This window comes from Lissotriton helveticus, chromosome 1_1 (assembly GCF_964261635.1).
Source record: "Lissotriton helveticus chromosome 1_1, aLisHel1.1, whole genome shotgun sequence".
In the NCBI taxonomy this organism is placed as follows: Eukaryota; Metazoa; Chordata; class Amphibia; order Caudata; family Salamandridae; genus Lissotriton; species Lissotriton helveticus.
In genome coordinates this window covers 1389547726-1389574443 of record NC_136057.1, presented here as the reverse complement: position 1 = coordinate 1389574443, position 26718 = coordinate 1389547726, and the positions used below count along the sequence as shown (strand labels likewise).

Genomic DNA, 26718 nt, shown 5'->3' with positions numbered 1-26718 from the left:
CTTAGTCGCGTGCCAGCCCCCTTTTACAGGATAAAGGTAGGAACTGGCCCCCTTCCAAATCAGATCATCTTTGAATCCTGAAACTACTTTCCACGAAAGGAACTCAAGACTTCTTCCTAAGATTTCTCCCTTGTGACTAAGGAGTAGTCACCCTGCATCCGCAGGCACCATCTAAGAACACTGCGGTCTGCTGCAAGTCCTTCCTCCGGAATCCGACTGCCCAGCTCGACGAGAACCGGCTTCCCTGGCACCTCTGACCTCTACCTACTTCATCAGTCACGCTGAGATTCGTGGGTGTGACGAGACCTCGAGGGACCGGCCATCTTCAAGACTGCACGACTTCTGAACAACAAGCCCGCCGAGTGAATTCCTGGTGAGTGCTTTGGGGTCCGAGAAGCCCCCACCCTGAGCAGCTCCAGCACCGAAGAGCAGCCCCCCAGCATCTCCACGATCTGCGTGGGGCCCTTCTGCTTTTTGCTGCTCACCGCGTTGTTTGGCTACTAGCCCGCTGGCTTGTGGCCTTCCTGACGACGCCCGACGACATTTCTGCTGCTGGTCTGGTTGCTCCAGACTGGCCCTTGCTTCCCTCCATCGGAGAAGTACCCTGGACCCTCCTGGTCCACCCAAGACGCCATTTTAGGTCCACCGCGTGGGCCTTGCATTTGCCAAGACTTGTTGCCCAATCCTGGGTCCAGCGACGTCGACAGCAAGAACCTTCGTGGGACAGCTCGCACCTCCATCCTGGTCGCCGACAACGCCTCCTGGTCCGAGAGACTGCAGAGCCCAGCAGCGCCCACTCACCTGACTGCGGTGACTTCGCCCGGTGCCATCCTGGTGCCCACTTAATCACTGGCTAGTGATTCAAGAACTTGGTCCCCTCTGCTTTCAGGTTTTCTTCTTCCTTGATCCAGGCTTGGATCCATCGAACTTTTCTTCACTGGACGCCTGCCAGCAACTTCTTCCTTCCAGGCTCCTGGTCCGGCAACGAGATCCCCGACGTCTTTTCAGACCTATGCAGCTGCAGCCCCTGGGCTAGGTAACTTCGGCACTTCGGTGTCCCAGCATAGCCTCACTATCCTAGGGTCAGGATCCACTGTCGTTTTCTTCCTACCAGGTCGGGTTCGCCCGTGAACACTAACTTTGCCTTTACTAGCCTCCATAGACTTTGTCCCGCATCCCGCGTGAGAGTGCACACTCTGCACCCGAGTCCCCTAGGTCTCCTAGTAGTAATCTAACGATTCCCTAGTTCAGTCCTAGCGATTCTAAAGCCTATTAGAACTGTTACTTACCTGCTAGTAATTCGCATTCCACTTCTTAAGTATATGGTTTTTCGTGCCCCTCGGGCATTTGTGTATAACGTGCTAACTTAAGTATTTTCGTAAGAGTTTTGTTGTGTGCTTAGCACCCTGTCCTCATAAAGAGTACAGGGTTGTTGTGATTCTAATAAATACACTGTTTATTTTCATAACAACTTGTGTGGTGTCCTTTCACTGGGTGTTCAAGGGGTAATGTGATGGTAAAACAGCTGGCTTAACACGCCCTCTAGAGTCTTAGCCTTAGACTGCTCGTATCCATGCTACTAGGATAGCTGGTCTATAAGGTTGACTTACAACCAATCATCAATAAGGGTTGTTTGGACTGATATATAGTGATCACTAGAATAGTGAGCACTGCACATCAGGCCAACTTCTCACATTGGTGAGCAGCGGTTGGGATTTGAGCTTGCTGTTGTTTTACCACACATGCCCTAAGAATATCTTGTGAAAGATCACATAAGTACTAAAGGTACATATAACTTAGCTTAGAATACTCTGAGTTCTACTGAACCAGCTGTTGTAGCTCCTAGGGCCTAGCACACCCTAAACTACAACTCTAGCAAGGGATCAGTAGGCAAACATATAGTGTAGGTAAGTGCACCACTTACACCTCACTAGAAAAGCATGTCGACTCAGGGGGACTCTACTGAGACTCCCCTGGTCAGTGTTGACCCTCCACAGGTCACTTCAAGATATGCAGCTCTCAGTTTTCAGGAGATGAGACAAATCTGTGTCTCCAGGAAACTGAAGCAGGGGTCTAACCCCACCATTCCCTTTCTGATAGGTCTCTTAGAGACATATGATGCCAGAAAGCTTTCTCAATTACATGAGAACATGCCAGCCTTAGAGGGAACCTCTGGGGATCCAGATCTCCCCAACATTGCTACTGCAGTTGAGGAGGAGGATCAAGAGGAACTCTCTGGGGATGAGGTAGACAAAGGTCTTGAGGTAGTCAGAAGGCTAACTAGGACCAACTTAGACTTACTTGGGCTAGGATCTGGGGGACCCCCAGTACTAACCCGAAGTGGGCCTAACCTTGGAGTTAGGAGAGATAGATCTCTTTCTAGGGACTCCAATAGATCTCTGCACTCTAATGCCTCTTCTCAGGGGAGAAGGAATCCTCCACAGAGGAGATTTACTTCCCCTCAGAGAAAAGAGCATGAAGCTAGAATGAGACAAGCTGAACTGAGGATTGAAAGGGAAGAACTTGCCCTGGCCAAAGAAAAGCTTGCCTTTGCTAGAGAGCAGCAGATGAGTGGGCTAGCTCCCACTGGTGGCAGCAATCTCCCAAGAGATAGAGAGAAGGGTTTAGATACTAAACACCTGACTAAAATAGTGCCCCCCTTTAAGCAAGGGGATGATATCCAGAAATGGATGGCTGCTCTGGAGAGGGCCTGCACTGTGCAGGGCATTCCCCAGAGTCAGTGGGCAGCTATACTGTGGCTCTCCTTTGATGGTAAAGGTAGAGATAAGCTCCTCACTACAAGAGTGGAGGATGCTAACAATTACCAGGTCCTGAAGAATACACTGGTTGATGGGTTTGGTTTAACCACTGAGCAGTACAGGTTGCTGTTCAGAGACACCCAGAAAACGCAGTCTCAGGACTGGTCTGACTTTGTGGATTGTGCCACTAAGGCTTTGGAGGGCTGGTTACTGGGTAGCAAGGTTACAGATTACACAGGATTGTATAATCTAATGATGAGAGAACAAATTTTAAACAATTGTCAGAACCAGTTGCTGCACCAGCACCTTGTTGATTCAGATCTGACCTCTCCCCAAGAATTGGGAAAGAAGGCAGACAAATGGGTCAGGACAAGGATCAAGCAGAACCAGAACCAGAACCAGGGTGGTCAGAAGAAAGCAGACCAGAAGGGTAATGTTAAGAATGAGCAAAATGACCAGAAGTCTTCACCAGGTCCCCAACAAACCAAAGAGGGTGGGGGTCAGGCTTCCCAGAAGAAGAAGACTCAAGAAGGCCAGTCAAAAAGGTGGTGCCAGTACTGCAAAAGTAAATCTCACTGGTTTAGTGAGTGCACCAAAAGAGGAGGACAAACTCCTGCCACTACAGCTCCTAAAGCAACTGCACCCCCTAGTACAGTCAGTAGTGGTAGTGTACCTCCCAAGGCATTAGTTGGGTTAACCTTGGGTACTGAGGGGTCTGACAACTTAGTTGGCACACTCACTCAGGCTGTCCTTGTCTGTACAGGGGATATGGATATGTCCCCTGAAATAAGTCCCAATACTTTGGGCAAATACAGGCAGACACCTTTGATAAATGGCAAAATGGCTCAGGCCTATAGGGACACTTGTGCCAGTGTCACCATGGTGACACCTAACTTTGTGGACCCTGGACAGATCATGCCAGGTACTGATTTCCTGGTGACCAATGCCAGCAATGTCACTACTAGTCATAGTGTGGCAATTGTGGCTTTCTCCTGGGGTGGAGTGAAGGGACAAAAGAAAGTTGTAGTCAGTTCAGACCTCCCAGTTGATTGTTTGTTGGGCAATGATTTGGAGTCATCACAATGGTCAGAAGTGGAGCAGAGGACTCACATGGAGATGTTAGGCTTGCCAGCACATGTGCTTGCTGTGACTAGGTCACAGGCCAGAAGATGCCCCACTGAACAGGTGCTGGATCCTGAAATTATGGACCAGACACCTTCCAAGACGAAGAGCAGTAAGGGTAAGGCTTTGCCTTCCCCCTTGCCCCAGGTTGAGGATCAAGTCTCTGAGGAGGCTGATCTCGAAGAGCTGAGGGAAACTGAGCCTAAAGAGCTTGAACTTGATCAAGTTGAGTTTCTGGGCTCAGGGGGACCCTCCAGAGCAGACCTGGGGAAGGAACAGTTGAGCTGCCCTTCCCTTGAACCCCTCAGACAGCAGGCTGCTGCTGAGGCTGCAGGGAATGCCACAGGTGCCCACAGGGTATACTGGGAAGATGGACTCCTGTACTCTGAGTCAAGAGACCCCAAGCCTGGTGCAACCAGGAGGCTGGTCATCCCCTTGTCTCTGAGAGGTTTCCTTCTCACCTTGGCCCATGAGATTCCCCTTGCAGGTCATTTAGGTCAGACAAAGACTTGGGACAGGCTTGTCTCACACTTTCACTGGCACCATATGAATGAGAATACCAAGGAGTTTTGTCGCTCATGTGTCACTTGCCAAGCCAGTGGTAAGTCAGGTGGCACAACAAAGGCCCCCCTCATACCACTACCTGTGGTGGGGGTTCCCTTTGAAAGAGTGGGGATTGACATTGTTGGTCCAATGGAACCCCAGACAGCATCAGGGCACAAGTTTATACTGGTGGTGGTGGACCATGCCACCAGGTATCCTGAGGCTATTCCCCTTAGGACCACTACAGCCCCTGTAGTGGCAAGAGCCCTAGTTGGAGTGTTCTCCAGAGTGGGTTTCCCTAAGGAGGTCGTTTCTGACAGAGGTACAAACTTCATGTCAGGATATCTGACTGCCATGTGGAAAGAGTGTGGTGTGAACTACAAGTTCACCACACCCTATCATCCACAATGCAATGGGCTTGTTGAGAGATTCAACAGGACCCTGAAAGGGATGATTCATGGACTACCTGAACCTCTTAGGAGAAGATGGGATGTCCTGATCCCCTGCCTCTTGTTTGCTTACAGAGAGGTCCCACAGAAGGGGGTTGGCTACAGCCCTTTTGAGCTTCTGTATGGGCATCCTGTAAGAGGACCCCTGTGTTTGGTGAAGGAAGGATGGGAGAGACCTCTCAAAAAGCCTGCAACCAACATAGTGGACTATGTACTTGGTCTCCGCTCCAGGATGGCTGAGTACATGGAAAAGGCATCTAAAAACCTGGAGGCCAGCCAAGAACTTCAAAAAGCTTGGCATGACCAAAAGGCTGTACTGACTGTGTACCAGCCAGGACAGAAGGTGTGGGTGCTGGAGCCAGTGGCCCCAGCAGCTCTGAAAGACAAATGGTCTGGGCCCCACACCATCATTGAGCAAAAGGGAGAGGTTACCTACTTGGTGGACCTTGGAACTCCCAGGAGCCCTCTCAGAGTGCTCCATGTTAACAGGCTCAAGGCATATGTTGACAGGAAGGACATGAGCTTGCTCATGGCCACAGATGAGGGACAGGAGGAAGAGAGTGACCCTCTCCCAGACCTGCTCACTCAGAATCCTGATGATGGGTCAGTTGATGGTGTTGTCTTTTGTGGCAGCCTCACTGAACATCAGCAACAGGATTGCAGGCAAGTTCTGCAATCCTTCAGACATATGTTCTCTCTGACACCCAGCCAAACTGATTGGTGTACCCATGATGTTGACACTGGAGACAGTCTGCCTGTCAAGAGTAAAATCTACAGACAGCCTGATCATGTTAGAGACTGCATCAAAACTGAAGTGCAGAAAATGTTGGAGCTGGGAGTCATTGAGCCCTCAGATAGCCCTTGGGCTAGCCCAGTAGTTCTAGTGCCAAAGCCTCACACCCAGGGTGGTAATAGAGAGATGAGGTTTTGCGTAGACTACAGAGGCCTCAATGCAGTCACTAAGACTGATGCCCACCCAATACCAAGAGCAGATGAGCTTATAGATAGATTGGCTTCTGCCAACTTCTTAAGCACATTTGATTTGACAGCTGGGTATTGGCAAATCAGGTTAGCTGAGGAAGCCAAACCCAAGACAGCATTTTCTACCCCTGGAGGGCATTATCAATTTGTGGTAATGCCCTTTGGACTGAAAAATGCACCTGCCACCTTCCAAAGGTTGGTGAATCAAGTCCTCACTGGGCTGGATGACTTCTGTGCAGCATATCTGGACGATATTGCTGTCTTTAGCTCCACCTGGGAGGATCACCTGGTCCACCTGAGGAAAGTGTTGGAGGCCCTGCAAAAGGCAGGCCTCACTATCAAGGCCACAAAGTGCCAGATAGGGCAGACACAGGTTGTATACCTGGGCCACCTTGTAGGTGGAGGCCAGGTTCAGCCACTGGAGAGTAAGATACAGGCCATCAAGGACTGGACTCCTCCAATCACCCAGACTCAGGTTCGAGCTTTCTTGGGCCTGACTGGGTACTATAGGAAGTTTGTCAGAAATTATGGGTCCATAGTGACCCCCCTTAATGACCTGACAAGCAAGAAGATGCCAAAGAAAGTTCAGTGGACAGCAAGCTGTCAGAAAGCATTCAATGACCTAAAGCAGGCCATGTGCACAGCACCTATCCTCAAGAGTCCAGATTACTCCAAGCCATTCATTGTCCAAACAGATGCTTCTGAGTTGGGTGTGGGAGCTGTTCTGTCTCAACTGAATTTTGATGGTAATGATCAGCCTATTGCTTTCATTAGTAGAAGGTTGACACCCAGAGAGAAAAATTGGTCAGCTATTGAGAGGGAGGCCTTTGCTGTGGTCTGGGCCCTGAAGAAGCTGAGGGCCTACTTGTTTGGCACTCACTTCACCATTCAGACAGACCATAAGCCCCTCTTGTGGCTAAATCAGATGAAGGGTGAAAACCCCAAACTGCTTAGGTGGTCCATTTCCCTACAGGGGATGGATTTTACAGTGGAGCATAGACCTGGGACTGATCACAGCAATGCTGATGGGCTCTCCAGGTATTTCCACTTAGAGCAAGAAGACTCACCTGGTCAAGGTTAGTTTCTTGTCCCAAAGTTTGGGGGGGGTCATGTAGGAGAGTAGGGTCTGCAATCCTATGATCACCCAGATTTTTGCTTTTTGCTGCACTGGTTTACGACTTTTCCCTGGCTGTGGGCCTGCTAATCAGACCCACAGCCTAGCTGTTCTCTCTATCCAAATTGTACTCAGGTACTGAATTGGCACTGGGCCCTCTCCAAGTCCCTGTACCCAGGGCTGAGGTGCACCCAGAAGTCTCCCAGGGGCTGAAGCATGTATTGTGCCACCCCTGGATTGACTAACTAAAACTGACACAACTGGCTGCACGACAGCTGGGGCAAGGTGGTGTACTCACCCTTTGCTTTAGATATAGTATACCTATATCTAACCCTAAAATGGACACACAGATCTCCTATCAGTCACTCCTATGGCAGGCCTTAACAATCCTGAAGGCAGAGTGCTTGGAATCGTGTGAGATGGTGCTCTGGCATGAGCTGAGCCTGTCTGCGGCTTTCGGGATCCATCCCTTAGCCGTTTCCATGATATCGCATACCATATACTCTTAAGTGCATTATAATCCTCGCGGTTATGTGCCAACTCTGGTATCGCTTTATCAAAACATGTCGAGTAAGGTGTCATACGAATTGGAATACTAACCCCTCGCCAATTCTGGCGACGGGGTTAGCATTCCACCCTTCTAGAGGGACACGACATGCATGTAACCTATAACCCGGTTAAAAGTCAGACAGAGCCTTAGCATCCACAAAATGGATGCTGCCACCGAGACACAAGTCTGCCCTCCTGCTGCTGGGAGTCCTCCCAGAGCAGGAGATAAGGACAAAGGGTTTCCTGCCAGGGGCGGTGCCAGCACCGTCCCAGACAGGGTTTTGTGTATTGTAGGTAGGCAGGGCTTTAGAGGAAGGTGACTGCACGTGGCACCCCGGTGCTCACTGTGCATAGGCTGGCTGGAACCAGTTCCAGGGTCACTCCAGACCCTGTGCTGGGGAAAAGCCCGCCAAGGAAGTGGGTGTAACCACCCCCCTCCTAGTCCCACCCCTAGGGCAGGACTTAGTCGCGTGCCAGCCCCCTTTTACAGGATAAAGGTAGGAACTGGCCCCCTTCCAAATCAGATCATCTTTGAATCCTGAAACTACTTTCCACGAAAGGAACTCAAGACTTCTTCCTAAGATTTCTCCCTTGTGACTAAGGAGTAGTCACCCTGCATCCGCAGGCACCATCTAAGAACACTGCGGTCTGCTGCAAGTCCTTCCTCCGGAATCCGACTGCCCAGCTCGACGAGAACCGGCTTCCCTGGCACCTCTGACCTCTACCTACTTCATCAGTCACGCTGAGATTCGTGGGTGTGACGAGACCTCGAGGGACCGGCCATCTTCAAGACTGCACGACTTCTGAACAACAAGCCCGCCGAGTGAATTCCTGGTGAGTGCTTTGGGGTCCGAGAAGCCCCCACCCTGAGCAGCTCCAGCACCGAAGAGCAGCCCCCCAGCATCTCCACGATCTGCGTGGGGCCCTTCTGCTTTTTGCTGCTCACCGCGTTGTTTGGCTACTAGCCCGCTGGCTTGTGGCCTTCCTGACGACGCCCGACGACATTTCTGCTGCTGGTCTGGTTGCTCCAGACTGGCCCTTGCTTCCCTCCATCGGAGAAGTACCCTGGACCCTCCTGGTCCACCCAAGACGCCATTTTAGGTCCACCGCGTGGGCCTTGCATTTGCCAAGACTTGTTGCCCAATCCTGGGTCCAGCGACGTCGACAGCAAGAACCTTCGTGGGACAGCTCGCACCTCCATCCTGGTCGCCGACAACGCCTCCTGGTCCGAGAGACTGCAGAGCCCAGCAGCGCCCACTCACCTGACTGCGGTGACTTCGCCCGGTGCCATCCTGGTGCCCACTTAATCACTGGCTAGTGATTCAAGAACTTGGTCCCCTCTGCTTTCAGGTTTTCTTCTTCCTTGATCCAGGCTTGGATCCATCGAACTTTTCTTCACTGGACGCCTGCCAGCAACTTCTTCCTTCCAGGCTCCTGGTCCGGCAACGAGATCCCCGACGTCTTTTCAGACCTATGCAGCTGCAGCCCCTGGGCTAGGTAACTTCGGCACTTCGGTGTCCCAGCATAGCCTCACTATCCTAGGGTCAGGATCCACTGTCGTTTTCTTCCTACCAGGTCGGGTTCGCCCGTGAACACTAACTTTGCCTTTACTAGCCTCCATAGACTTTGTCCCGCATCCCGCGTGAGAGTGCACACTCTGCACCCGAGTCCCCTAGGTCTCCTAGTAGTAATCTAACGATTCCCTAGTTCAGTCCTAGCGATTCCAAAGCCTATTAGAACTGTTACTTACCTGCTAGTAATTCGCATTCCACTTTTTAAGTATATGGTTTTTCGTGCCCCTCGGGCATTTGTGTATAACGTGCTAACTTAAGTATTTTCGTAAGAGTTTTGTTGTGTGCTTAGCACCCTGTCCTCATAAAGAGTACAGGGTTGTTGTGATTCTAATAAATACACTGTTTATTTTCATAACAACTTGTGTGGTGTCCTTTCACTGGGTGTTCAAGGGGTAATGTGATGGTAAAACAGCTGGCTTAACACGCCCTCTAGAGTCTTAGCCTTAGACTGCTCGTATCCATGCTACTAGGATAGCTGGTCTATAAGGTTGACTTACAACCAATCATCAATAAGGGTTGTTTGGACTGATATATAGTGATCACTAGAATAGTGAGCACTGCACATCAGGCCAACTTCTCACAATAGGCATACTTTTTTACTTGTGGACAGCATTCATTATGAAGCTCTTTGAATCAGTGGCCTAACAAGAGTGTCCATAGCCCTAATACACGCAAGGAAAATTCCCCCCTTGCTCATTGGATAGTATTAACAAGCATTTGTAATGCAATAGGTCTCGCATTAGGAAAGTTTGAGCTATTGGTATTTTAAATGACAAATATTTTATTTATGTGTTGGTTTGGAAAATAGCGAAATTATTAGCTTTGTCATTTACAATGCCAATAGTTTTAACTTTCGCAAACGTGACACCTATAGCATTTGTAATGCAATATGTGTTGTATTTACATGACTTCGATGTATTAATATTACAAATAACAATGGCTTTTATTTTTTTAATAATTAATACTTAAATAAAAGTTATTGTAATTTATAATGCCAATAGCTTAAACTTTTGTAAATAACTTTTGGAAAGATTATGTTCATTGTATTTTATTGTGATGAAAATCCAAGAACAGCAGTGAAATATTAACATCTTTTTGTGACATTTGTAATAAAGCTTGAAACATTGAGAGAACATATTAGAACCAGTTGTTGTTGAATGGTTGCACAGTGATGCTGTGGCGTTCAGTGGTGCTGAGTGCTGCTGTGGCCTTCAGTGGTGCTGAGTGCTGCTGTGGCCTTCAGTGGTGCTGAGTGATGCTGTGGCCTTCAGTGATGCTGTGGCCTTCATTGGTGCTGAGTGATGCTGTGGCCTTCAGTGGTGCTGTGGCATTCAGTGGTGCTGAGTGATGCTGTTGCATTCAGTGGTGCTGTGGCGTTGAGTGGTGCTGAGTGATGCTGTGGCGTTGAGTGATGCTGTGGCGTTGAGGGATGCTGTGGCGTTGAGGGATGCTGTGGCGTTGAGGGATGCTGTGGCGTTGAAGGATGCTGTGGCGTTGAAGGATGCTGTGGCGTTGAGGGATGCTGTGGCGTTGAGGGATGCTGTGGCGTTGAGGGATGCTGTGGCGTTGAGGGATGCTGTGGCGTTGAGGGGTGCTGTGCGCTGAGTGGTACTGTGGCGTTGAGTAATGCTGTGACGTTGAGTGTTGCTGTGATGTTGAGTGATGCTGTGACGTTGAGTGATGTTGAGGGATGATGTGCGCTGAGTGGTGCTGTGGCGTTGAGTGGTGCTGTGGCGTTGAGTGATGCTGTGGCGTTGAGTGCTTCTGTGGCATTGAGGGGTGCTGTGGCATTCAGTGGTGCTGAGTGATTCTGTGGTGCTGAGTGATGCTGTGGCGTTGAGTGGTGCTGTGGCGCTGAGTGATGCTGTGGCGTTAAGTGGTGCTGTGGCGTTGAGTGATGCTGTGGCGTTGAGTGGTGTTGTGGCATTGAGTGGTGCTGTGGCATTGAGTGGTTCTGTGGCATTGAGGGGTGCTGTGGCATTCAGTGGTGCTGAGTGATTCTGTGGCGCTGAGTGATGCTGTGGCGTTGAGTGGTGCTGTGATGTTGATTGGTGCTGTGGCATTGATTGGTGCTGTAGCATTGAGTGGTGCTGTGGTATTGAGTGTTGCGGAGTGATGCTGTGGTGTTGAGTGATGCAGTGGCATTGAGTGATCCTGTGGCATTGAGTGGTGCTGGGGCGTTGAGTGGTGCTGGGGCGTTAAGGGGTGCTGGGGCGTTAAGGGGTGCTGTGGCATTCATGGTGCTGAGTGATTCTGTGGCGCTGAGTGATGCTGTGGCGCTGAGTGATGCTGTGGTGCTGAGTGGTGCTGTGGCGTTGAGTGGTGCTGTGGCGTTGAGTGGTGCTGTGGTGCTGAGTGGTGCTGTGGTGCTGAGTGATGCTGTGGCATTGAGTGATGCTGTGGCATGGAGTGATGCTGTGGCATGGAGTGATGCGGTGGCATGGAGTGATGCTGTGGCAGGGAGTAATGCTTTGGGATGGAGTTATGCTGTGGCATGGAGTGATGCTGTGGCATGGAGTGATGCTGTGGCATGGAGTGATGCTGTGGCGTTGAGTGGTGCTGTGGCGTTGAGTGGTGCTGTGGCGTTGAGTGGTGCTGTGGCGTTGAGTGATGCTGTGGCGTTGAGTGATGCTGTGGCGTTGAGTGATGCTGTGGCGTTGAGTGATGCTGTGGCGTTGAGTGGTGCTGTGGCATTCAGTGGTACTGAGTGATGCGTGCAGCAGTGTGAGCCGTGCGGCAACATTAAAATGCTTCAGGGCATACCTAGGGTATATACAAACTCTCGGCTTCGATACTAATCTTGTTCTTGAAAAAAGGAATGTTTAAAGGGCACCAAAGACAATGTGCGGCGGAGGCAATACTCTGCCTTGTTTTAGATATGAACGGCTGCGCATTCCAAGCGCCCAGGGAGGCCATGAAAGGAATGCACCAACTCACGCGTTCCTGTGGTTTGGTAATAATAAAAAGGCATGCGTGTACTTGGCTTTTTCCCTGCAAACCTGCGCCTTAGTAGGAGAAATCACTGAGAAGTGTTTCAGTATTTTATAGTAATTTTAAACATTTTGGCTTTTGGAAAACCAATCTGGGCATTAGCCAGTTTCCCATTCGGGGACAATCATGACTTTTAATAAAAGTGGGTTGCTCAGAGGTTTGGTGGGCATGTACAGGCAGCCACTGTCATTCCAGGCCGGGGTGGGGCAGAAGTCAAGGCGGGTGTGGGCGGGGTACCGGGGGGGGGGGGGGGGAGAGGGAGATTTCACGTGAAGGCTCATTTTTGGATTTCACAATGAAAACAAAACATTTAACCTTGGCAGGCAGTTGTTGCTCCAAGGAGCTATCATGTAACTTGCTACAAATTGCACAGTGTATAATCAACTCGAGGAACTGTTCCCTGGCATGCTCCCACTGATTTAGAACATGCATGTATGTTGCCTTCAGTAGATGAAAGCAAGTTCGCATTAACAGGAGCTTGTGATCAATAATAGTATGTGTAGCCAATACCGTCTTCTCAGTGTTCCTTGATCTCAGTGGAACACTTCCGGGGAAGGTGAGAGGTACAGGTGGTCGATTAGGTGGTGGGGTTGCCCTGATCGCCCGTGCGGGCCGGCACTTTCAAGTGCTTCCCTCCCCTCCTCTACCCGCGACAGATTGCCTGGTTATACGTTCCATCTCCTCCCAGGTTCCCTTAACGTGCGTTCTTGCTTATCGTCCCCCCCAGTCCTGCCCACGCTTCCTTCCTGCCATTTCGGACCTTTTGGGAACCCTTGCTATTAATAACTCCTCGGTCTTGCTCCTTGGGGATTTCAATTTCTGGCCCGACGATCCAGCCGAAGATGCTACTTCTCGTGATTTTACCGAGTTCCTTCTTAGCCTGAATTTTGTCTCCCAGGTCCACTCTCCCACTCACATCGGTGGTCACACCCTAGATCAAATTTGGACCCTCAATACCTCAGTTTCTGCCCTCACTGTTCAGCCTTGTACATCGTCGGACCATTTTTTGATTTCTTTTTCCCTGGATCTTGGCATCAAAACTAATTCCCCCTTCTCCAAACATACTTGGGCGAGAAATTGGATATATCATGAATGATTAAATAGATATTTATTCATTTATATAGCAGAGGAACTATTTAATTTTGAGCCTAAACATTGTCTAAAGGCAGTAGTAATGGCGAGGATGGACTCTACTGGAATAGCGATGGCAGGGAATCGCAAACACTTCCATCTCATCGGCACGCCTGATTTGCGCAGCCCCACAATGCCCCAATAATTCACTTGCCTGAATTAATCTGAGCCTGCATTACCTGAGAGGAAAACCTGCTCCTAGGAGCTAAATTCACATCGCCATGGGTGCACCTACGCTCAGGACAGCTTACCAGTGTAAATTAAAGTCAGACGTTCATAAAATGTGCTTTTGCACTCCCACATCAATGTATCCGAACACTGCATTACACCATACACTGTAATTTTATGGGTGAGTAAATCTGCATCCAGGGGCGAGGAGTGAGCATTTTAGAGCAGGGATACATGAAAAGACAGTCAACTGAGGAGAGGATGTGTCTTAACAGCCAGAGCAACCGACTTGAAAGCTGGGGAACCAGGTTCACAGGTCCAGTTTTCTGGTCATGAAGTGAAAGTTGTGTCCTAGGAGCAGCACATTGCCTAGTTACACTGTGACGTAGGTGCCTGGGACCTCGGTGGGCTGGAGAGCAGACTGACCTGAAGAGTTGTGTGCTGTGAGCAGAGAAGGCGGCTGTGTTGATAACCGTGACTATTCATAATTATTTCGAACTCTCAGGTAAATATGTGAAACTCCCCGATTGATGACTTTGCACGCATCGCCAACTATTACCACATGTATACAACAGGGAAAAAGAGTAATTCCCTTTTGACAACCCAAAGAAGAGACCGAATTTAGTCACTTCTTACACCAGGTACCTATTGAATTACAGTATGTAAACAAACACACCCTGTGAACTGATCAATAGCGCTGCTGGTTTCACTCAAGACTATAGACTTTACCCGAGCCAACTCTATTGTCGGAGCTAAGGAGAGCAGTGAGTATAAAACACTCGGTTCAGTTCTTCAGTTGTATGATTCACAGTTTCACACACAATTCATGTTTTCTAAAAACGCTAAAGAGGGAGTAGAAATAAAATGTAAGAGGTCAACTGGGCAGGTTCGCACACTGGGCTTGAATCGTATTGCAAATGCGTGTTTGTTTTGTCATGCTGCATGTCAGGATTAGTTGCGTGTTATGCTCAACAGAGTCAGCGCGCAACTAATCCTGACATGCAGCATAACAAAACAAACACGCATTTGCAATACAATCTCGGCACTCGTGCTTTAGCTGTAACATCTTAAGTTAAAGCGGGGGTGGCTCGATTGCTTACGAAGTGAAGAAATAGAAAAAAACGTTTTTTCTATTTCTTTACTTTTGAAGCAATTGAGGCACCCGCGTTTAGCTTGAGATGTTTACAGCCAAACTAGATTTAAACCAATGTAATTAAAGATACAATGTAGTGAGGAGGGGTATGAGGGGGAGGGAGGGAGCAAGGGGCGAATGGGAATCCGTGTGTAAAACAACGGTGAAAAAAACAAGTCAGATGGGGGTGGGGGCAGGGGAGTGGGAGGGAACGAGCATATGGGGTGTGAGTGAGGCCAAGCGCGCGCTGGCGTAGCGTCACGCTTCAATAGATCACATGCATTGGGAGGAATCCGCTTGTTCAAGAGTGTTGTTTCCACTACAATATGTCAGAGCTATATAATAGCTTGACCTAAAAAATTACTATATTTGGGTAGAGTGCCCCTCGCACCTATGGGCGCACATTACTGCTCCTGCTGTATTGAAGATAACCGCACTGCTGTTCATTGGTCTGTTCCTCATCACCTTCCTCCCTTTCACTTTCTCACATCCCTACCCACTTCAACTCTCTTTTCCACTCTCTCGCTCATTGGTCCTTATGTTTCACTGTCCCCTCTTTGCTTTCCCATTTTCCTCGTTTCCACACATCTCTCTATCTTCTCAATTATATCTACGTTTCTCTGAATATCCCTTTAAAATGCCTCTCCTTTCAGTCTCATTCCTCTTTGAAATTAATATATTGACTTCACTTTCCTCTCTCTCCCTTTCTCTTTGCTCCCTTTCTGTCTGATTTACTTATTTCTGCAACAGATTTTCGCCTTTTACTTTCTCTCTTTTTTTCTCTCCTTTGTACTTCCTCGTTTTCCTCGACTTCTGTCTCTCCTTCCGCCTTTTCTCTCTTCCCTAATTCTGCCTTATTCTCACCTACATTTTTCTACATTCTCCTTTGTTTCTCACCTCCATAGTTCGTCTTTTTTAAGTCTTGGCCTGTGTAGGCTGCGCTTGCGCAGTCTCTCTGGGGAGATCTTATGTTTTCCAGAGTGGGGCTTGAACCCGCCCCTCTTCTCCATTGGCTGGCTTCCTAAACGGAGGCCAGCCATTGGAGAAGACGGGCGTCTCTCCATTTAAGTCTTTTTGGGCTTGAGGGGTGTGTTTTTTTAGTTTTTTTTCTCTCCTCTTCCATTGGCTGGAATTTTACATTCCAGCCAATGGGAAGAGGAGAGAAAGAATAACACTCCCCCCAGTCAGAAAATGACGGGGCTTTCTGAGATTCATTTCTGCTTGATCGCCGCCGGAATAAGAAGAGAAGCTGCCGAGTCCTCCGCCCCAGCCGGTGAGTGCTCGCTTTTCTTGCCTCTGTTCCCTGATCGTGTCAGTTTTCTGGCCTCTGTTCCCTCGTTGTGATTGTTTTTCTGGCCTCTGTTCCCTCGTTGTGATTGTTTTTGTGGCCTTTGTTCCCTCGTTGTGACCGCCGCCGGAATAAGAAGAGAAGCTGCCGGTGCGGGGCTCCCGTGGTAAGGGAGAGCCCCGCAGACGCCCCTGGTGCAGCCCGACGGCGGAGGGGGCGCGAGGCACATTGCAGGTGCCTGTCCACACCGCGGGAGAAGCAAGGGAGAACGTCTGAGTCCTCTGCCCCAGCCGGTGAGTGCTTGCTTTTCTTGCCTCTGTTTCCTCGCTGCGATCGTTTTTTCTGGCCTCTGTTCCCTCGTTGTGATCGTTTTTTCTGGCCTCTGTTCCCTGTGTGTGACTCTGTGTGTGTGGCTCTGTGTGTGTGTGTGGGTGGGTGGGGGGCTCTGTGTGTCTCTATGTGTGTGTGGGGGGGCTCGGTGTGTGTATGGTGGGCTCTGTGTGTGTGTGTTGGGCTCTGTGTGTGTGTTGGGCTCTGTGTGCATGTGTTGGGCTCTGTGTGTATGTGTGTGTTAGGCTCTGTATATGTGTGTGTGTTGGGAGATTAAGCAATTGGCATTGTAAATGACAATGCAATTTATCTGTTTTCAAAACCAACACAAATACAAAAATTGTCATTTACAATGCCAATAGCTCTAACTTTTGCAAAGGCGAGACCGTTGCATTGTAAATGCTTGTTCTTTTTTTGAGCCCACTCCATTTCTGCTCTCCTTTCTCTTTCTGCACTCAAATCTTTCCTCTCCCTCTCTCAATTTCTGCCTCCCTCTTTAACTTGCCCGGTCTCTTTCCATTATTTCTGACCTTTTTATCTTGTCTCCTTTCCTCTCCCAAAGCTTATTTTTCCACTCATTGTCCTCATTTTCTTGTTTTTTTCTCTCTTCCCATCATGAGATTTTCTCATTCTATCTATGCCCCAGCTCTTCTGTTCTCTCACTGTTTCTTTACATCTAGTCTGTACTCCCTATCGTGTCTCCTATCCTCTCCATCCCATCTCCTTCTTTGCAGTCTCTCTGTCCTTACCATTATCCCTATTCTCTCCTCTGCCATCTTTCTTTTCGCTTTCTGCATTCTCCATATTTTCCCTCAGTTTCTCTCTCAACCGTCAAATCTCCCCACTCCCTTGCTGTTTCTCCTCCATATCTCCTACCTAACTCTAGCTTTCCATGTTCTTTTGTTTCCTGTCTATACTCCTTGTTTTCTCTTACCCCTTATCTATTTCCCTTCTATTCTCTCTGCCTGTCTTATTGTATCTATTGTTCTATTGTATTTCTTAACTTTGTATTATTTATTTCCTATATCCTTTGTTATATTTATCTCCCTGCCATCGCGTTCTCTCCTTCATAGTTCTCTGCCCTATTTTCACACCCTTCCATTCATGTTTTTTTCCTTCTCATTTAAGTCTTCCCCTCACTTCCCTAGCTACCGCTTTCTTTCTACTGCCCCTGACCTCTTTCCTTTTGCCTCTGCTGACTATCTCCCATCCTGCTGTCTTCCTTTTCTTTACCTCCACTGCCTTCTTTCCCTTTTTGCTCTTCTAACGTCTTCGACCTGTGTTCATTCTACATTTTTCATTCTGATATCTTTCTCTGTGGACAACCTCTGAATGCTTGAACACGACTCCCCTGCAGTCTATTTTCTGGGTTTGCTAGTGTCTGCCTGGGGGCTGTCTCCCTCTCTGTAACAGCCTTCCCCCAAACCCAAGGAAGGGACAACAGAGAGCCAGACGGAGGGAGTCAGCATAAAATGACATTTTGAGAGGGGAAGGACAGCCCGGTTAAAAAAAAAAAAGAAGAAAATGGCTCCATAGACTAATGGTGCCATCCACTTTTCAAACCTGCATCACCCTCCAGAAGGTGCTAACTCCCTATTGACCGTAATGGGATCAATCAATCAATCAATCAGTGACACTTATAAAGCGCGCTACATACCCGTAGGGTCTCAAGGCGCTGGGGGGGGGGGGGGGGGTGCCGCTACTGCTCGAACAGCCAGGTCTTCAGCTTCTTCCTGAAGGAGAGGTGGTCTTGGGTCAGGCGCAGGTCGGTCGGGAGGGAGTTCCAGGTCTTGGCGGCCAGGTAGGAGAAGGACCTTCCTCCTGTAGTCGTTTTTCGGATGCGGGGGACGGCGGCGAGGGCGTGGTTGGCTGATCGGAGGTGGCGTTTGGGAGCGTAGAAGTTGACTCGGCTGTTGAGGTAGCTCGGGCCTTGGTCGTGTAGGGCTTTGTGTGCGTGGGTGAGGAGGCGGAAGGTGATTCTTTTGTTGACGGGGAGCCAGTGAAGGTCTCTCAGATGTCCGGAGATGTGGCTGGTTCGCGGGATGTCGAGGATGAGTCTGGCTGAGGCGTTCTGGATCCGCTGGAGTCTCTTCTGGAGCTTGGCGGTGGTACCGGCGTAGAGGGCGTTGCCGTAGTCCAGTCGGCTGGTGACGAGGGCCTGGGTGACGGTCTTCCTGGTCTCGGTGGGGATCCACCAGAAGATCTTCCGTAGCATGCGTAGGATGTTGAAGCACGCCGAGGAGACGTTGTTGACTTGCCTGGTCATGGAGAGGGCGGGGTCCAGGATGAAGCCCAGGTTGCGTGCATGGTCTGTCGGTTTGGGTGCGGTGCCCAGGGCGGGAGGCCACCAGGAGTCGTCCCAGGCGGAGGGTGAGGAGCCCAGGATGAGGACCTCCGTCTTGTCCGAGTTCAGTTTCAGGCGGCTGGTCGTCATCCACTCGGCTACCTCTTTCATCCCTTCGTGTAGGTTGGCTCTGGCGGCGGCGGGGTCGTTGGTCAGGGAGAGGATCAGCTGGGTGTCGTCGGCGTAGGAGATTATGCTGAGGTTGTGTTTGCGTACGATGGCCGCGAGGGGGCTCATGTAGACGTTGAAGAGGGTGGGGCTCAGAGATGATCCTTGGGGGACGCCGCAGATGACTTTGGAGGCCTCTGACTTGTACGGTGGTAGGCGGACTCTCTGTGTTCTTCCGTCGAGGAAGGAGATGATCCATTCCAGTGCCTTGTCCTGGATTCCGATGTTGCTGAGGCGCCGTACTAGGGTGCGGTGGCAGACCGTGTCGAATGCCGCGGAGAGGTCTAGGAGGATGAGGGCCGCTGTTTCTCCATTGTCCATCAGGGCTCGGATGTCATCGGTGGCGGCGATGAGGGCGGTCTCGGTGCTGTGGTTGGCTCAGAAGCCGGACTGTGAGGGGTCGAGGGATCCGTTCGTCTCGAGGAAGGCGGCCATCTGCTTGTTGACGGTCTTCTCGATGACTTTGGCTGGAAACGGGAGGAGCGAGATGGGGCGGTAATTCTTGAGGTCGGTGGGGTCCGCTGTTGGTTTCTTGAGTAGAGCGCTGAGTTCGGCGTGTTTCCAGCTCTCAGGGAAGATGGTGGTGTCGAAGGATGTGTTGATGATGTCTCGCAGGTGGGGTGCGATGACCGCGTCGGCCTTGTTGAAGACGTGGTGAGGGCAGGGGTCGGTTGGTGATCCGGAGTGGATGGAGTTCATCGTGCGGATGGTGTCTTCGGTGCTGATCGGGGTCCAGGCGTGGAGGGTGGTGGTGGGGGGTGGTTGCTCGGTCATGGTGTGCGTTGGTTGGTTGTTGAAGCTGTTGTGTATGTCCGCGATCTTGTTGTGGAAGTATGAAGCGAGGGAGTTGCAGAGGTCTTGCGATGGGGTGATGTCGTTGTTTCCTGCGCTGGGGTTGGAGAGCTCTTTCACGATGTTGAAGAGTTCCTTGCAGTTGTGTGCGTTGTTGTCCAGCCGGTCCTTGAATGCTGTTTTCTTGGCGGCGCGGATCAGCTGGTGGTGTTTCCGGGTGGCAAGTTTGAAGGAGGTCCTGTTGTCCGGTGTCGGTTCCCTTCTCCAGACTTTCTCGAGGGCTCGGCAATTCTTCTTGGAGCTCTTGAGTTCGTCGGTGAACCATGGGGCCTTCTTGCTGCCGGGTCTGCTAGGCGGGGTCCTCAGTGGGGCGAGTTCGTCCGCGCAGTTGCTGATCCACTTCGTGAGGTTGTCGGCGGCCTGGCTGGGGTTCGCTGAGCTGGCAGGGGGGTGCTGGCTCAGGGAGGTGGCGAGCTGGTCTGCTGTGATCTTGTTCCAGCTTCTGCGGGCGGCCTGTTGCTGGTGTTGGTGGCTCGTCGTTCTCTTGAAGGTGAAGTGGACGCAGCTGTGGTCCGTCCATTGAAGCTCTGTGGCGTGGCTGAAGTCGATGTCTGGGCTGGAGGAGAAGACTGCGTCGAGTGTGTGTCCGGCGAGGTGGGTGGGGGTGGACACCAGTTGCTTGAGTCCCAGGTTGGCGAGGTTGTCGAGCAGGGTGCTGGTGTTGCGGTCGCTGTTGTTCTCCAGATGGAAGTTGAGGTCTCCCAGGAGGATGTAGTCAGCGGAGGGGAGGGCATGCGGGCTGACGAAGTCGGCGATGTCCTCGCTGAATTGCGTGCGTGGTCCAGGGGGTCGGTAGATCAGGGTGCCTCTGAGGGTGGTGTTCGGGTTGGTGTGGATCTGGAAATGCAGGTGTTCGGCGCTGGTCAGGGTGTTGTCGGTGCTGGTCGTGAGACGGATGGTGCTCCTGTGGACGATGGCGATGCCTCCTCCCATCTGGTTGGCGTTTCGGTCCCTCCGGACGATCTTGTAGCCCTCTGGGATAGCGATGGCGATGTCGGGAGCTGAAGAGGCGTTCATCCAGGTCTCCGTGAGGAAGGCAACGTCCGGGGCTGTGGCGTCTAGGAGGTTCCAGAGTTCGATGGCGTGTCTGTGGACGGAGCGGGTGTTGAGCAGGATGCACTTGAGGTGGGTGCTGCTGGTGTTCGACTTGGCGGGTGCTGGTGCGAGGCTGGTCCGGATGCAGGTGAACTTGCAGGCGTGGCAGCTGAAAGGTCCGTGGGTACGTTGTGGAGTGGCTTGATGGCATTCTGGGAGTCGGCCGGTGTTGAGAGCGGTGAGGGTGGCGGCGGAGTACGACAGGCGGGTCGGTCGGGGTCTACGTGGGCCAGGGGTCCTGGCACTGGGCGCGGTCCAGGCGCGGACGGGCGCAGACGGGCTTACCTTTGGCGCGCCTTCGGCGCACAAACGGCGCGCCCGCTGCGCGTCAACGCTGCGCGTTCGCACGGTCGCCATTTAAGGCGAAGTGCGCGGGTGGGCGGAGCAGCTGGGAAGCGGGAGCGGGGAGGGTACAGAATAGAAAAAGGGGCGGGGAAAAGCGGCGGTGGCGGGAAGGGAGGGCGGAGGGCGGCGAGGTAGGCGGACAACAAGGAAGGAAAACCACAACACGGGCAAAAAGAAATTGACCACGACAGGCACAAAGTATTGACAAAACAAGGGAAAATGAAATTAAACCACCATCTTAAATGCCGGTGTTGTTCTGATGAATCCTTTATTCGTTTGGAGTAAAGAAACTATGAACCCAGATCACCCGCACACATACCTTGAACTGCTCTGCAGCCTCATCTATGGGACTTGCTGAGTGAGTTTTGTGATCCTTGGACTCTCGGCAGACCCAGCATATCATCCTCTGATCTTCTTCACAGAACAGCCGCAGCCTCTCCCCGTGTTTCTCGCATAGGGTGTCCTCACTGGGCTTCGCCGGGGGGCGATGGAGCTGTTTTGCTATTTCCACAATGTTTCCAAGTTGCCTGTTGGGCCGGAGATTTCTTACCAGAGATGTTTCTCTGCACTGCGGACACGGGAAGTTGTCATCTCTTCCCTCCCAGCTGCAAGTGATGCAGGAGCGGCAGAAGTTGTGCCCACAATCAATGGTCACCGGGTCACTGAAATATTCCAAACAGATCGAGCAGCTTGTCTCTTCCTTGAGATTCCCGAACTGAGATGCGGCTGCTGCTGCGGCCATGATTCCGGAAGTGAAGAGAGTCCAAACTTAGTTTCGTTTTCTCTCCCTCTGTCAGGTGGGCTTGCCTGTCTCCATCTCCCTGTGTGCGGGCTCTTTCGGTTTTGTTTGGAAGACTCTGAACACACCAGGAGCGAGACATATGTCTGCCCAGAGGCCCGAAGTGCTGCTGCTTGCTCTGTGTGGGAATATCCCGGTAACTTGTAAAGTAATACAGTCTGCGCGTGCACCGAGCGCGCGCAGCTCTGCTGCCGGTGCTGCTGTACGTCATATATCAATTTTTGAAAATTCGTCGGCGTGAGTTTTTAATTTTTGTGATGCTGTCACGGTTCACAAGAAATTGAGAAGCGCAACCTGTGACGTGAAGGCAGCAGACCACGTGACTTCCAAAAACTTATGAAAACGGTGCAAAACATAGTAAAATATATATATAGCTTTCTCACGGTCAATATATATACATATCTCAGCCTAAAGTAAACAAGACCTGTAACAACGAGCTATACAGAGCCACAGCACGGACATATAGGCAGCAATCTATATTACTTCTGAAAACGTATCATATCAAGCAGGGCCGGTGTTCCGTCGCTTTGAGCTCCCCGTCTGCCTGTGCCCCCTCCTCCTCCTCCTCGCGTGTGCCAGGGCACCAACATATTGGGGGGGGGGGGGGGGGCTGGGTGCATTAGGCTACTGCCAACAGCAGGACCCCTGTCAACCTGCTCCAGGTTTGTCCGTGGCCCTTCCTGCTCGTTTCTGTCTGATTTACCAGTTTAAAGTGGTTCTAATCCGTCATTATCATACCCTGGGCATTGTTTTTAACACCCCATTAGCACTCTTCCTTGCCCTCGCACCCCTGCTGACACATCAACAATGCAATCATCAGCGTGAGGCAGCCAAGCTAGCGGTGATTTAGTAAAGCTGGGAAGGGGGGGTCCTTTGGCATCTGTGCTCAGGGGCCAGTCACAGCTCAGCCCGAGGCTGGCCAGTGAACTCAAAAGGGCCTCCTGCTGCCTCATTTAATTCGCAGCATTAGCAAGGGCGTCACATTTCTCTGCGCCCAAGACCCCTATCTGAACAAAGGATCGGATACCAAGGTAGCGAAGGAAAACTCACCCACATGAGTAGCAGCCATTCCTATCACACAAAGTGAAGGGGGAGGCAGGATAGTTGTGAGGTAGTGAGAGTGGACCCTGCGCGCTGCATTCCAGGCTGAAATGCACACCGATATCACGTTTGGATTTCCACTGATAGACTTCCTTACCAAATGTGAGATACGGTCTGACATGAACGAGGAGTCAACCTGACCTACGCGTGTGTAAATCTCACGCAGATTTTAAAAATGCCAGGGCTTAACTTGCTAGCGAAAAATAAATGCCAGTGCCCTCGTCAGAAGATCCCTTATCTTGCACCACCAATGGCCCCTGCGTGCGCTGCAAGTAACAGTACCAACACAACCTCTACCCCTCGCAAACCTACAAGTGTGAGAATTCAGACTATTCTAGGCAAACCAAAGCTACAAGAATGGTTGGGTGGCAAGTATTTGGTAATTTGCAAATAACACATGTAATGATGCAGGCATGCACCAATAAAGACTCTGGAGCCAGGCTGTGTTAACTGCTTTTATTTCTAGTTATCTCCTAAAGAGCGCCGAGCCTGTGCCCTATGCCGGCTCCGCTCTGACTGTTCCTGTTCTTTCGCGCCCCTCGCACGCCTCTGCGCGCGCAGCCGATCATGGTCGCTCACACGTCACGTCGCCGACGTGACGTGCATCAACTAGACCGTCTCTACATATCTCCCTTTTTTCACACAACATTTGTAACTTACAGTCCGTCGCTCAGATCATAGTCTCTGAACCTCGTGGGCTTCACCACCACTCTGCCACTCCGAGTCTGTCTTACTGGGGTGGTGTGGTTCTCTTCCTCGCCGTTCCTTCTGCTTCCTCTTGCCTCTCCTTGTCCAATTCTGTCACCGCCATTCTCATCCGCTCTTATCTCCTGCTCGATGCTCCTCGCTTCCACTTGTCGTTGTTCTCCTCCTCTCAGGGCAAGTTCATTCTCCTGATGTTCCTGTTGCCCGAACTCATTCTCTTCTTCTTCTCCGCCTGCTCTTCCATCGTCCCAGGTTAGGATCTTATTGCATCTAGCCATGCGGTCCTGTGACCATATGTTGCCGTCACTCAATCTGGCCGCTCTGCCCTTAATTTCCTTCACCTGCATGGGCTTGCTGTATTTGCTCTCTCCCTTTCTTTGTAGTGTGGGCAACTTTACTCTCACCCATTCTCCTTCTTTGAGCTCTGTGTCACGCACATTCCTCCGCTCGTTGTAATGTCTTGTGTATACTGCCTGAGCTCTTTCTATGTTGGCTCGCACCACTGCGGGGGACCATTCGCTTACTATCGTTTTTTCTTTCCATACTCGGTTGTCCTGGGTGACTGGTTCCCGGCCGCGCAATAACTGAAAGGGGCTATAGCCCGTGCCTGTGGGGGTGATCCTGTATGCCCATAACATGTGCCAAATGTCCTTCTCCCAGTCTTTGTTGTCTGAGATGGCTGCTTGGATTGATCCCATCACTACCCTGTTGAAGCGTTCTACTTGGCCGTTTCCCGCCGGGTGGTAAATGGATGTGTGTTTCGCCAGGATGCCATTTCTTTGCATGAAGTTGTCCCATTTTTCCGATCTGAATTGGGGCCCATTGTCACTGAGGATGGACTTGGGTATGCCCTCCCTCACAAAGGTGTCTGCCAAAAACTTAACTATTGTTTCAGTGTCCATGGCTTCCTCTATCTTCACTTCTGGCCATTTCGAAAATTTGTCGACCAGGACACACACGTACTTCTGGACTCCTTGTGTGTCTAAGATCGGGCCTAAGATATCAACTGACAACTCTTCCCATGGATTTCTTGGCGTTTCAAAAGTACCCAATGCTGTGCGCAGTGGTTTGAGTGTCTTATCTGCACCTTGGCACCTCACGCACTCCCTTACATGCCGTTCTGCTCTTATATCCATTCCTGGCCACCAATAGTCTTGCTTGGACCGCAGTTTGAGTTTCCCGATGCCCAGGTGTCCTTCGTGTAGCATGTCCAGCAGTCTGGGTATGATGTTTGTCGGGGGGATGACCTTCTCACCTCTATACACGAATATTCCTTGGTTGTCCAATGATAGTTCTTCCCTTAATTCGAAGTATGGATTGAGTTCTCTCTGGATGTGTCTCTTGTCCGGCCATCCTTGGGTGATGTATATTTTCACCTCTTCCAATGTCTGGTCTTCCTCATACGCCTGTGTCCATTCTTGGAGGCTGATGACTCTTTCGTGATCCTCCATTAGTGCCACCCATTCTTCTGTACCGGCCTTGTCTTCCTCCCCTGGTTCCATGGCTGCCGCTCGGCTCAAGTAGTCTGCGACCTTGTTTTTGCTGCCTGGTATATGTTCCACATCGTACCTGAATTCAAGAAGTTTTAGTGACATTTTCGATATGCGGGGCGTGGCATCTGCATGGCCGCTCGATGTTAGCACTCTCAGTAACGGTTTGTGGTCTGTCCGCAACTGAAACCTGGTGCCCCACAGGAATTGTCTGAATCGCGTGGTGGCCCACACCACCGCCAGCATCTCCTTCTCTATCACGCTGTACTTCTTTTCTGTTTCACTCAGTGTGCGTGAGGCGAAGCTGATTGTTTCCAACTGTCCTTGCCCTCGTTCTTGCATGAGAACAGCACCCAATCCTTTGTCGCTGGCGTCAGTGGTTAGTACGGTTTTGCCTTGAGGGTCGAATCCTTGGAGGGGTATAGCTCCGGCCACTTCCTTTTTGATGATCTCAAATTCCCTTTGTGTATCCTCTGACCAACTGAATTCTGTGTTTTCTTTTGTAAGCTGTCTCATGTGATGAGTCTTTGAGGCAAAGTGCTGCACAAATTTCCCGTAATACTCTGCCATTCCCAGGAATGACCTGACCTCTTCCTTGGTGGCGGGGGATGGTGCTTCACAGATCGCTCTGACATTTTCTGCTTTAGGAGTCACACCCTGCACTCCTATCTCATGCCCCAGGTAGGTTACCGAGTTCATCCCTATTCGGCATTTGGACCATTCGGCCGTGAGTCCTTTCCTTTCTAGGATCTTCAATACTTTTCCCAACTTCACATCATGGTCTGGTAGGTCTCTTCCCATCACCAAGATGTCATCCTGGAAATATTGAACGTCAGTGAGGTCCTTGAATAATTGGTGCATCATGTTCTGAAACACTGCCGCTGCTGAGGCTAAACCGAATGGCATCTGGCGGAACTGATAGCACCCGAACGGGGTGATGAAGGATGTTAGTTTTCGGCTGTCCGGGTGCAGAGCTACTTGATGGTACGCGGAGGTCAAATCTATGGTGGAGTACCACTTGATCCCCCTGGTGCTGGCCAGCATCTCCTCTATCCTGGGCAAGGGGAACCTTTCCACCACAATGTTTTTATTCAGTTCTCTCAGGTCGACACACAACCGGACCTTTCCGTTGGGTTTCTTAACCACTACTAAGGGCGCCAGCCACTCGGCGCACGTGATGGGTTCGATGATCCCCTTCTTTTCCAAGTCTTGGAGTTCTTCCCTTACTGCTTCTCTTATCGCCAACGGGACATTTCTTGCTTTGTGGGCCACTGGGACGGCGTCCTCCTTCAGAATGATTTTGTGGGCGAACTTTTCCAGCTTCCCTACTGTGCCTCCAAATACTTTGGAGTATTCGCTCCTCCATTTGTCCAGACTTGGCACTGCTTCCTGGTCCGTCACTAGTATTTGCTCCTTGCCTCCCGGATCCAGCTTGATGCCCAGGTCGCCTTGATCCAGCCATCCTAAGACCGACGGGCCTCTCTCCGATACATAGAGCTTGCAGTGTGCTGACCGGCCTCGAAATTCGAAGGTCAGGGGTCTGAACCCCGCCATTGGTATGCGGTCTCCGTTGTACGTGACTGGGCGGATGTCTAGTTTCTCTAGCTCTGGGCCGAGACGTGGTGCAAATTTCTCTTCCCATACTGTTCTCTGGATGATGGTGAAGGGTGATCCTGTGTCTGCCACCA

The 26718-nt window shown here is 50.9% G+C and overlaps 1 protein-coding gene across 1 annotated transcript in view; it reads right to left on the bottom strand.

Annotated features, from left to right (window-relative positions):
- Window positions 1-21910, bottom strand: part of LOC144773099 (E3 ubiquitin-protein ligase TRIM39-like) — a 120731-nt gene extending 98821 nt beyond the window's left edge. The window contains exon 1 of the mRNA XM_078657919.1: window positions 21255-21910. Coding sequence (XP_078514045.1) covers window positions 21255-21677 — 423 coding nt within the window. The 5' untranslated portion in view covers window positions 21678-21910. The remainder of the gene's footprint in view (window positions 1-21254) is intronic.
- Between the last annotated feature and the right edge of the window lie 4808 nt (window positions 21911-26718).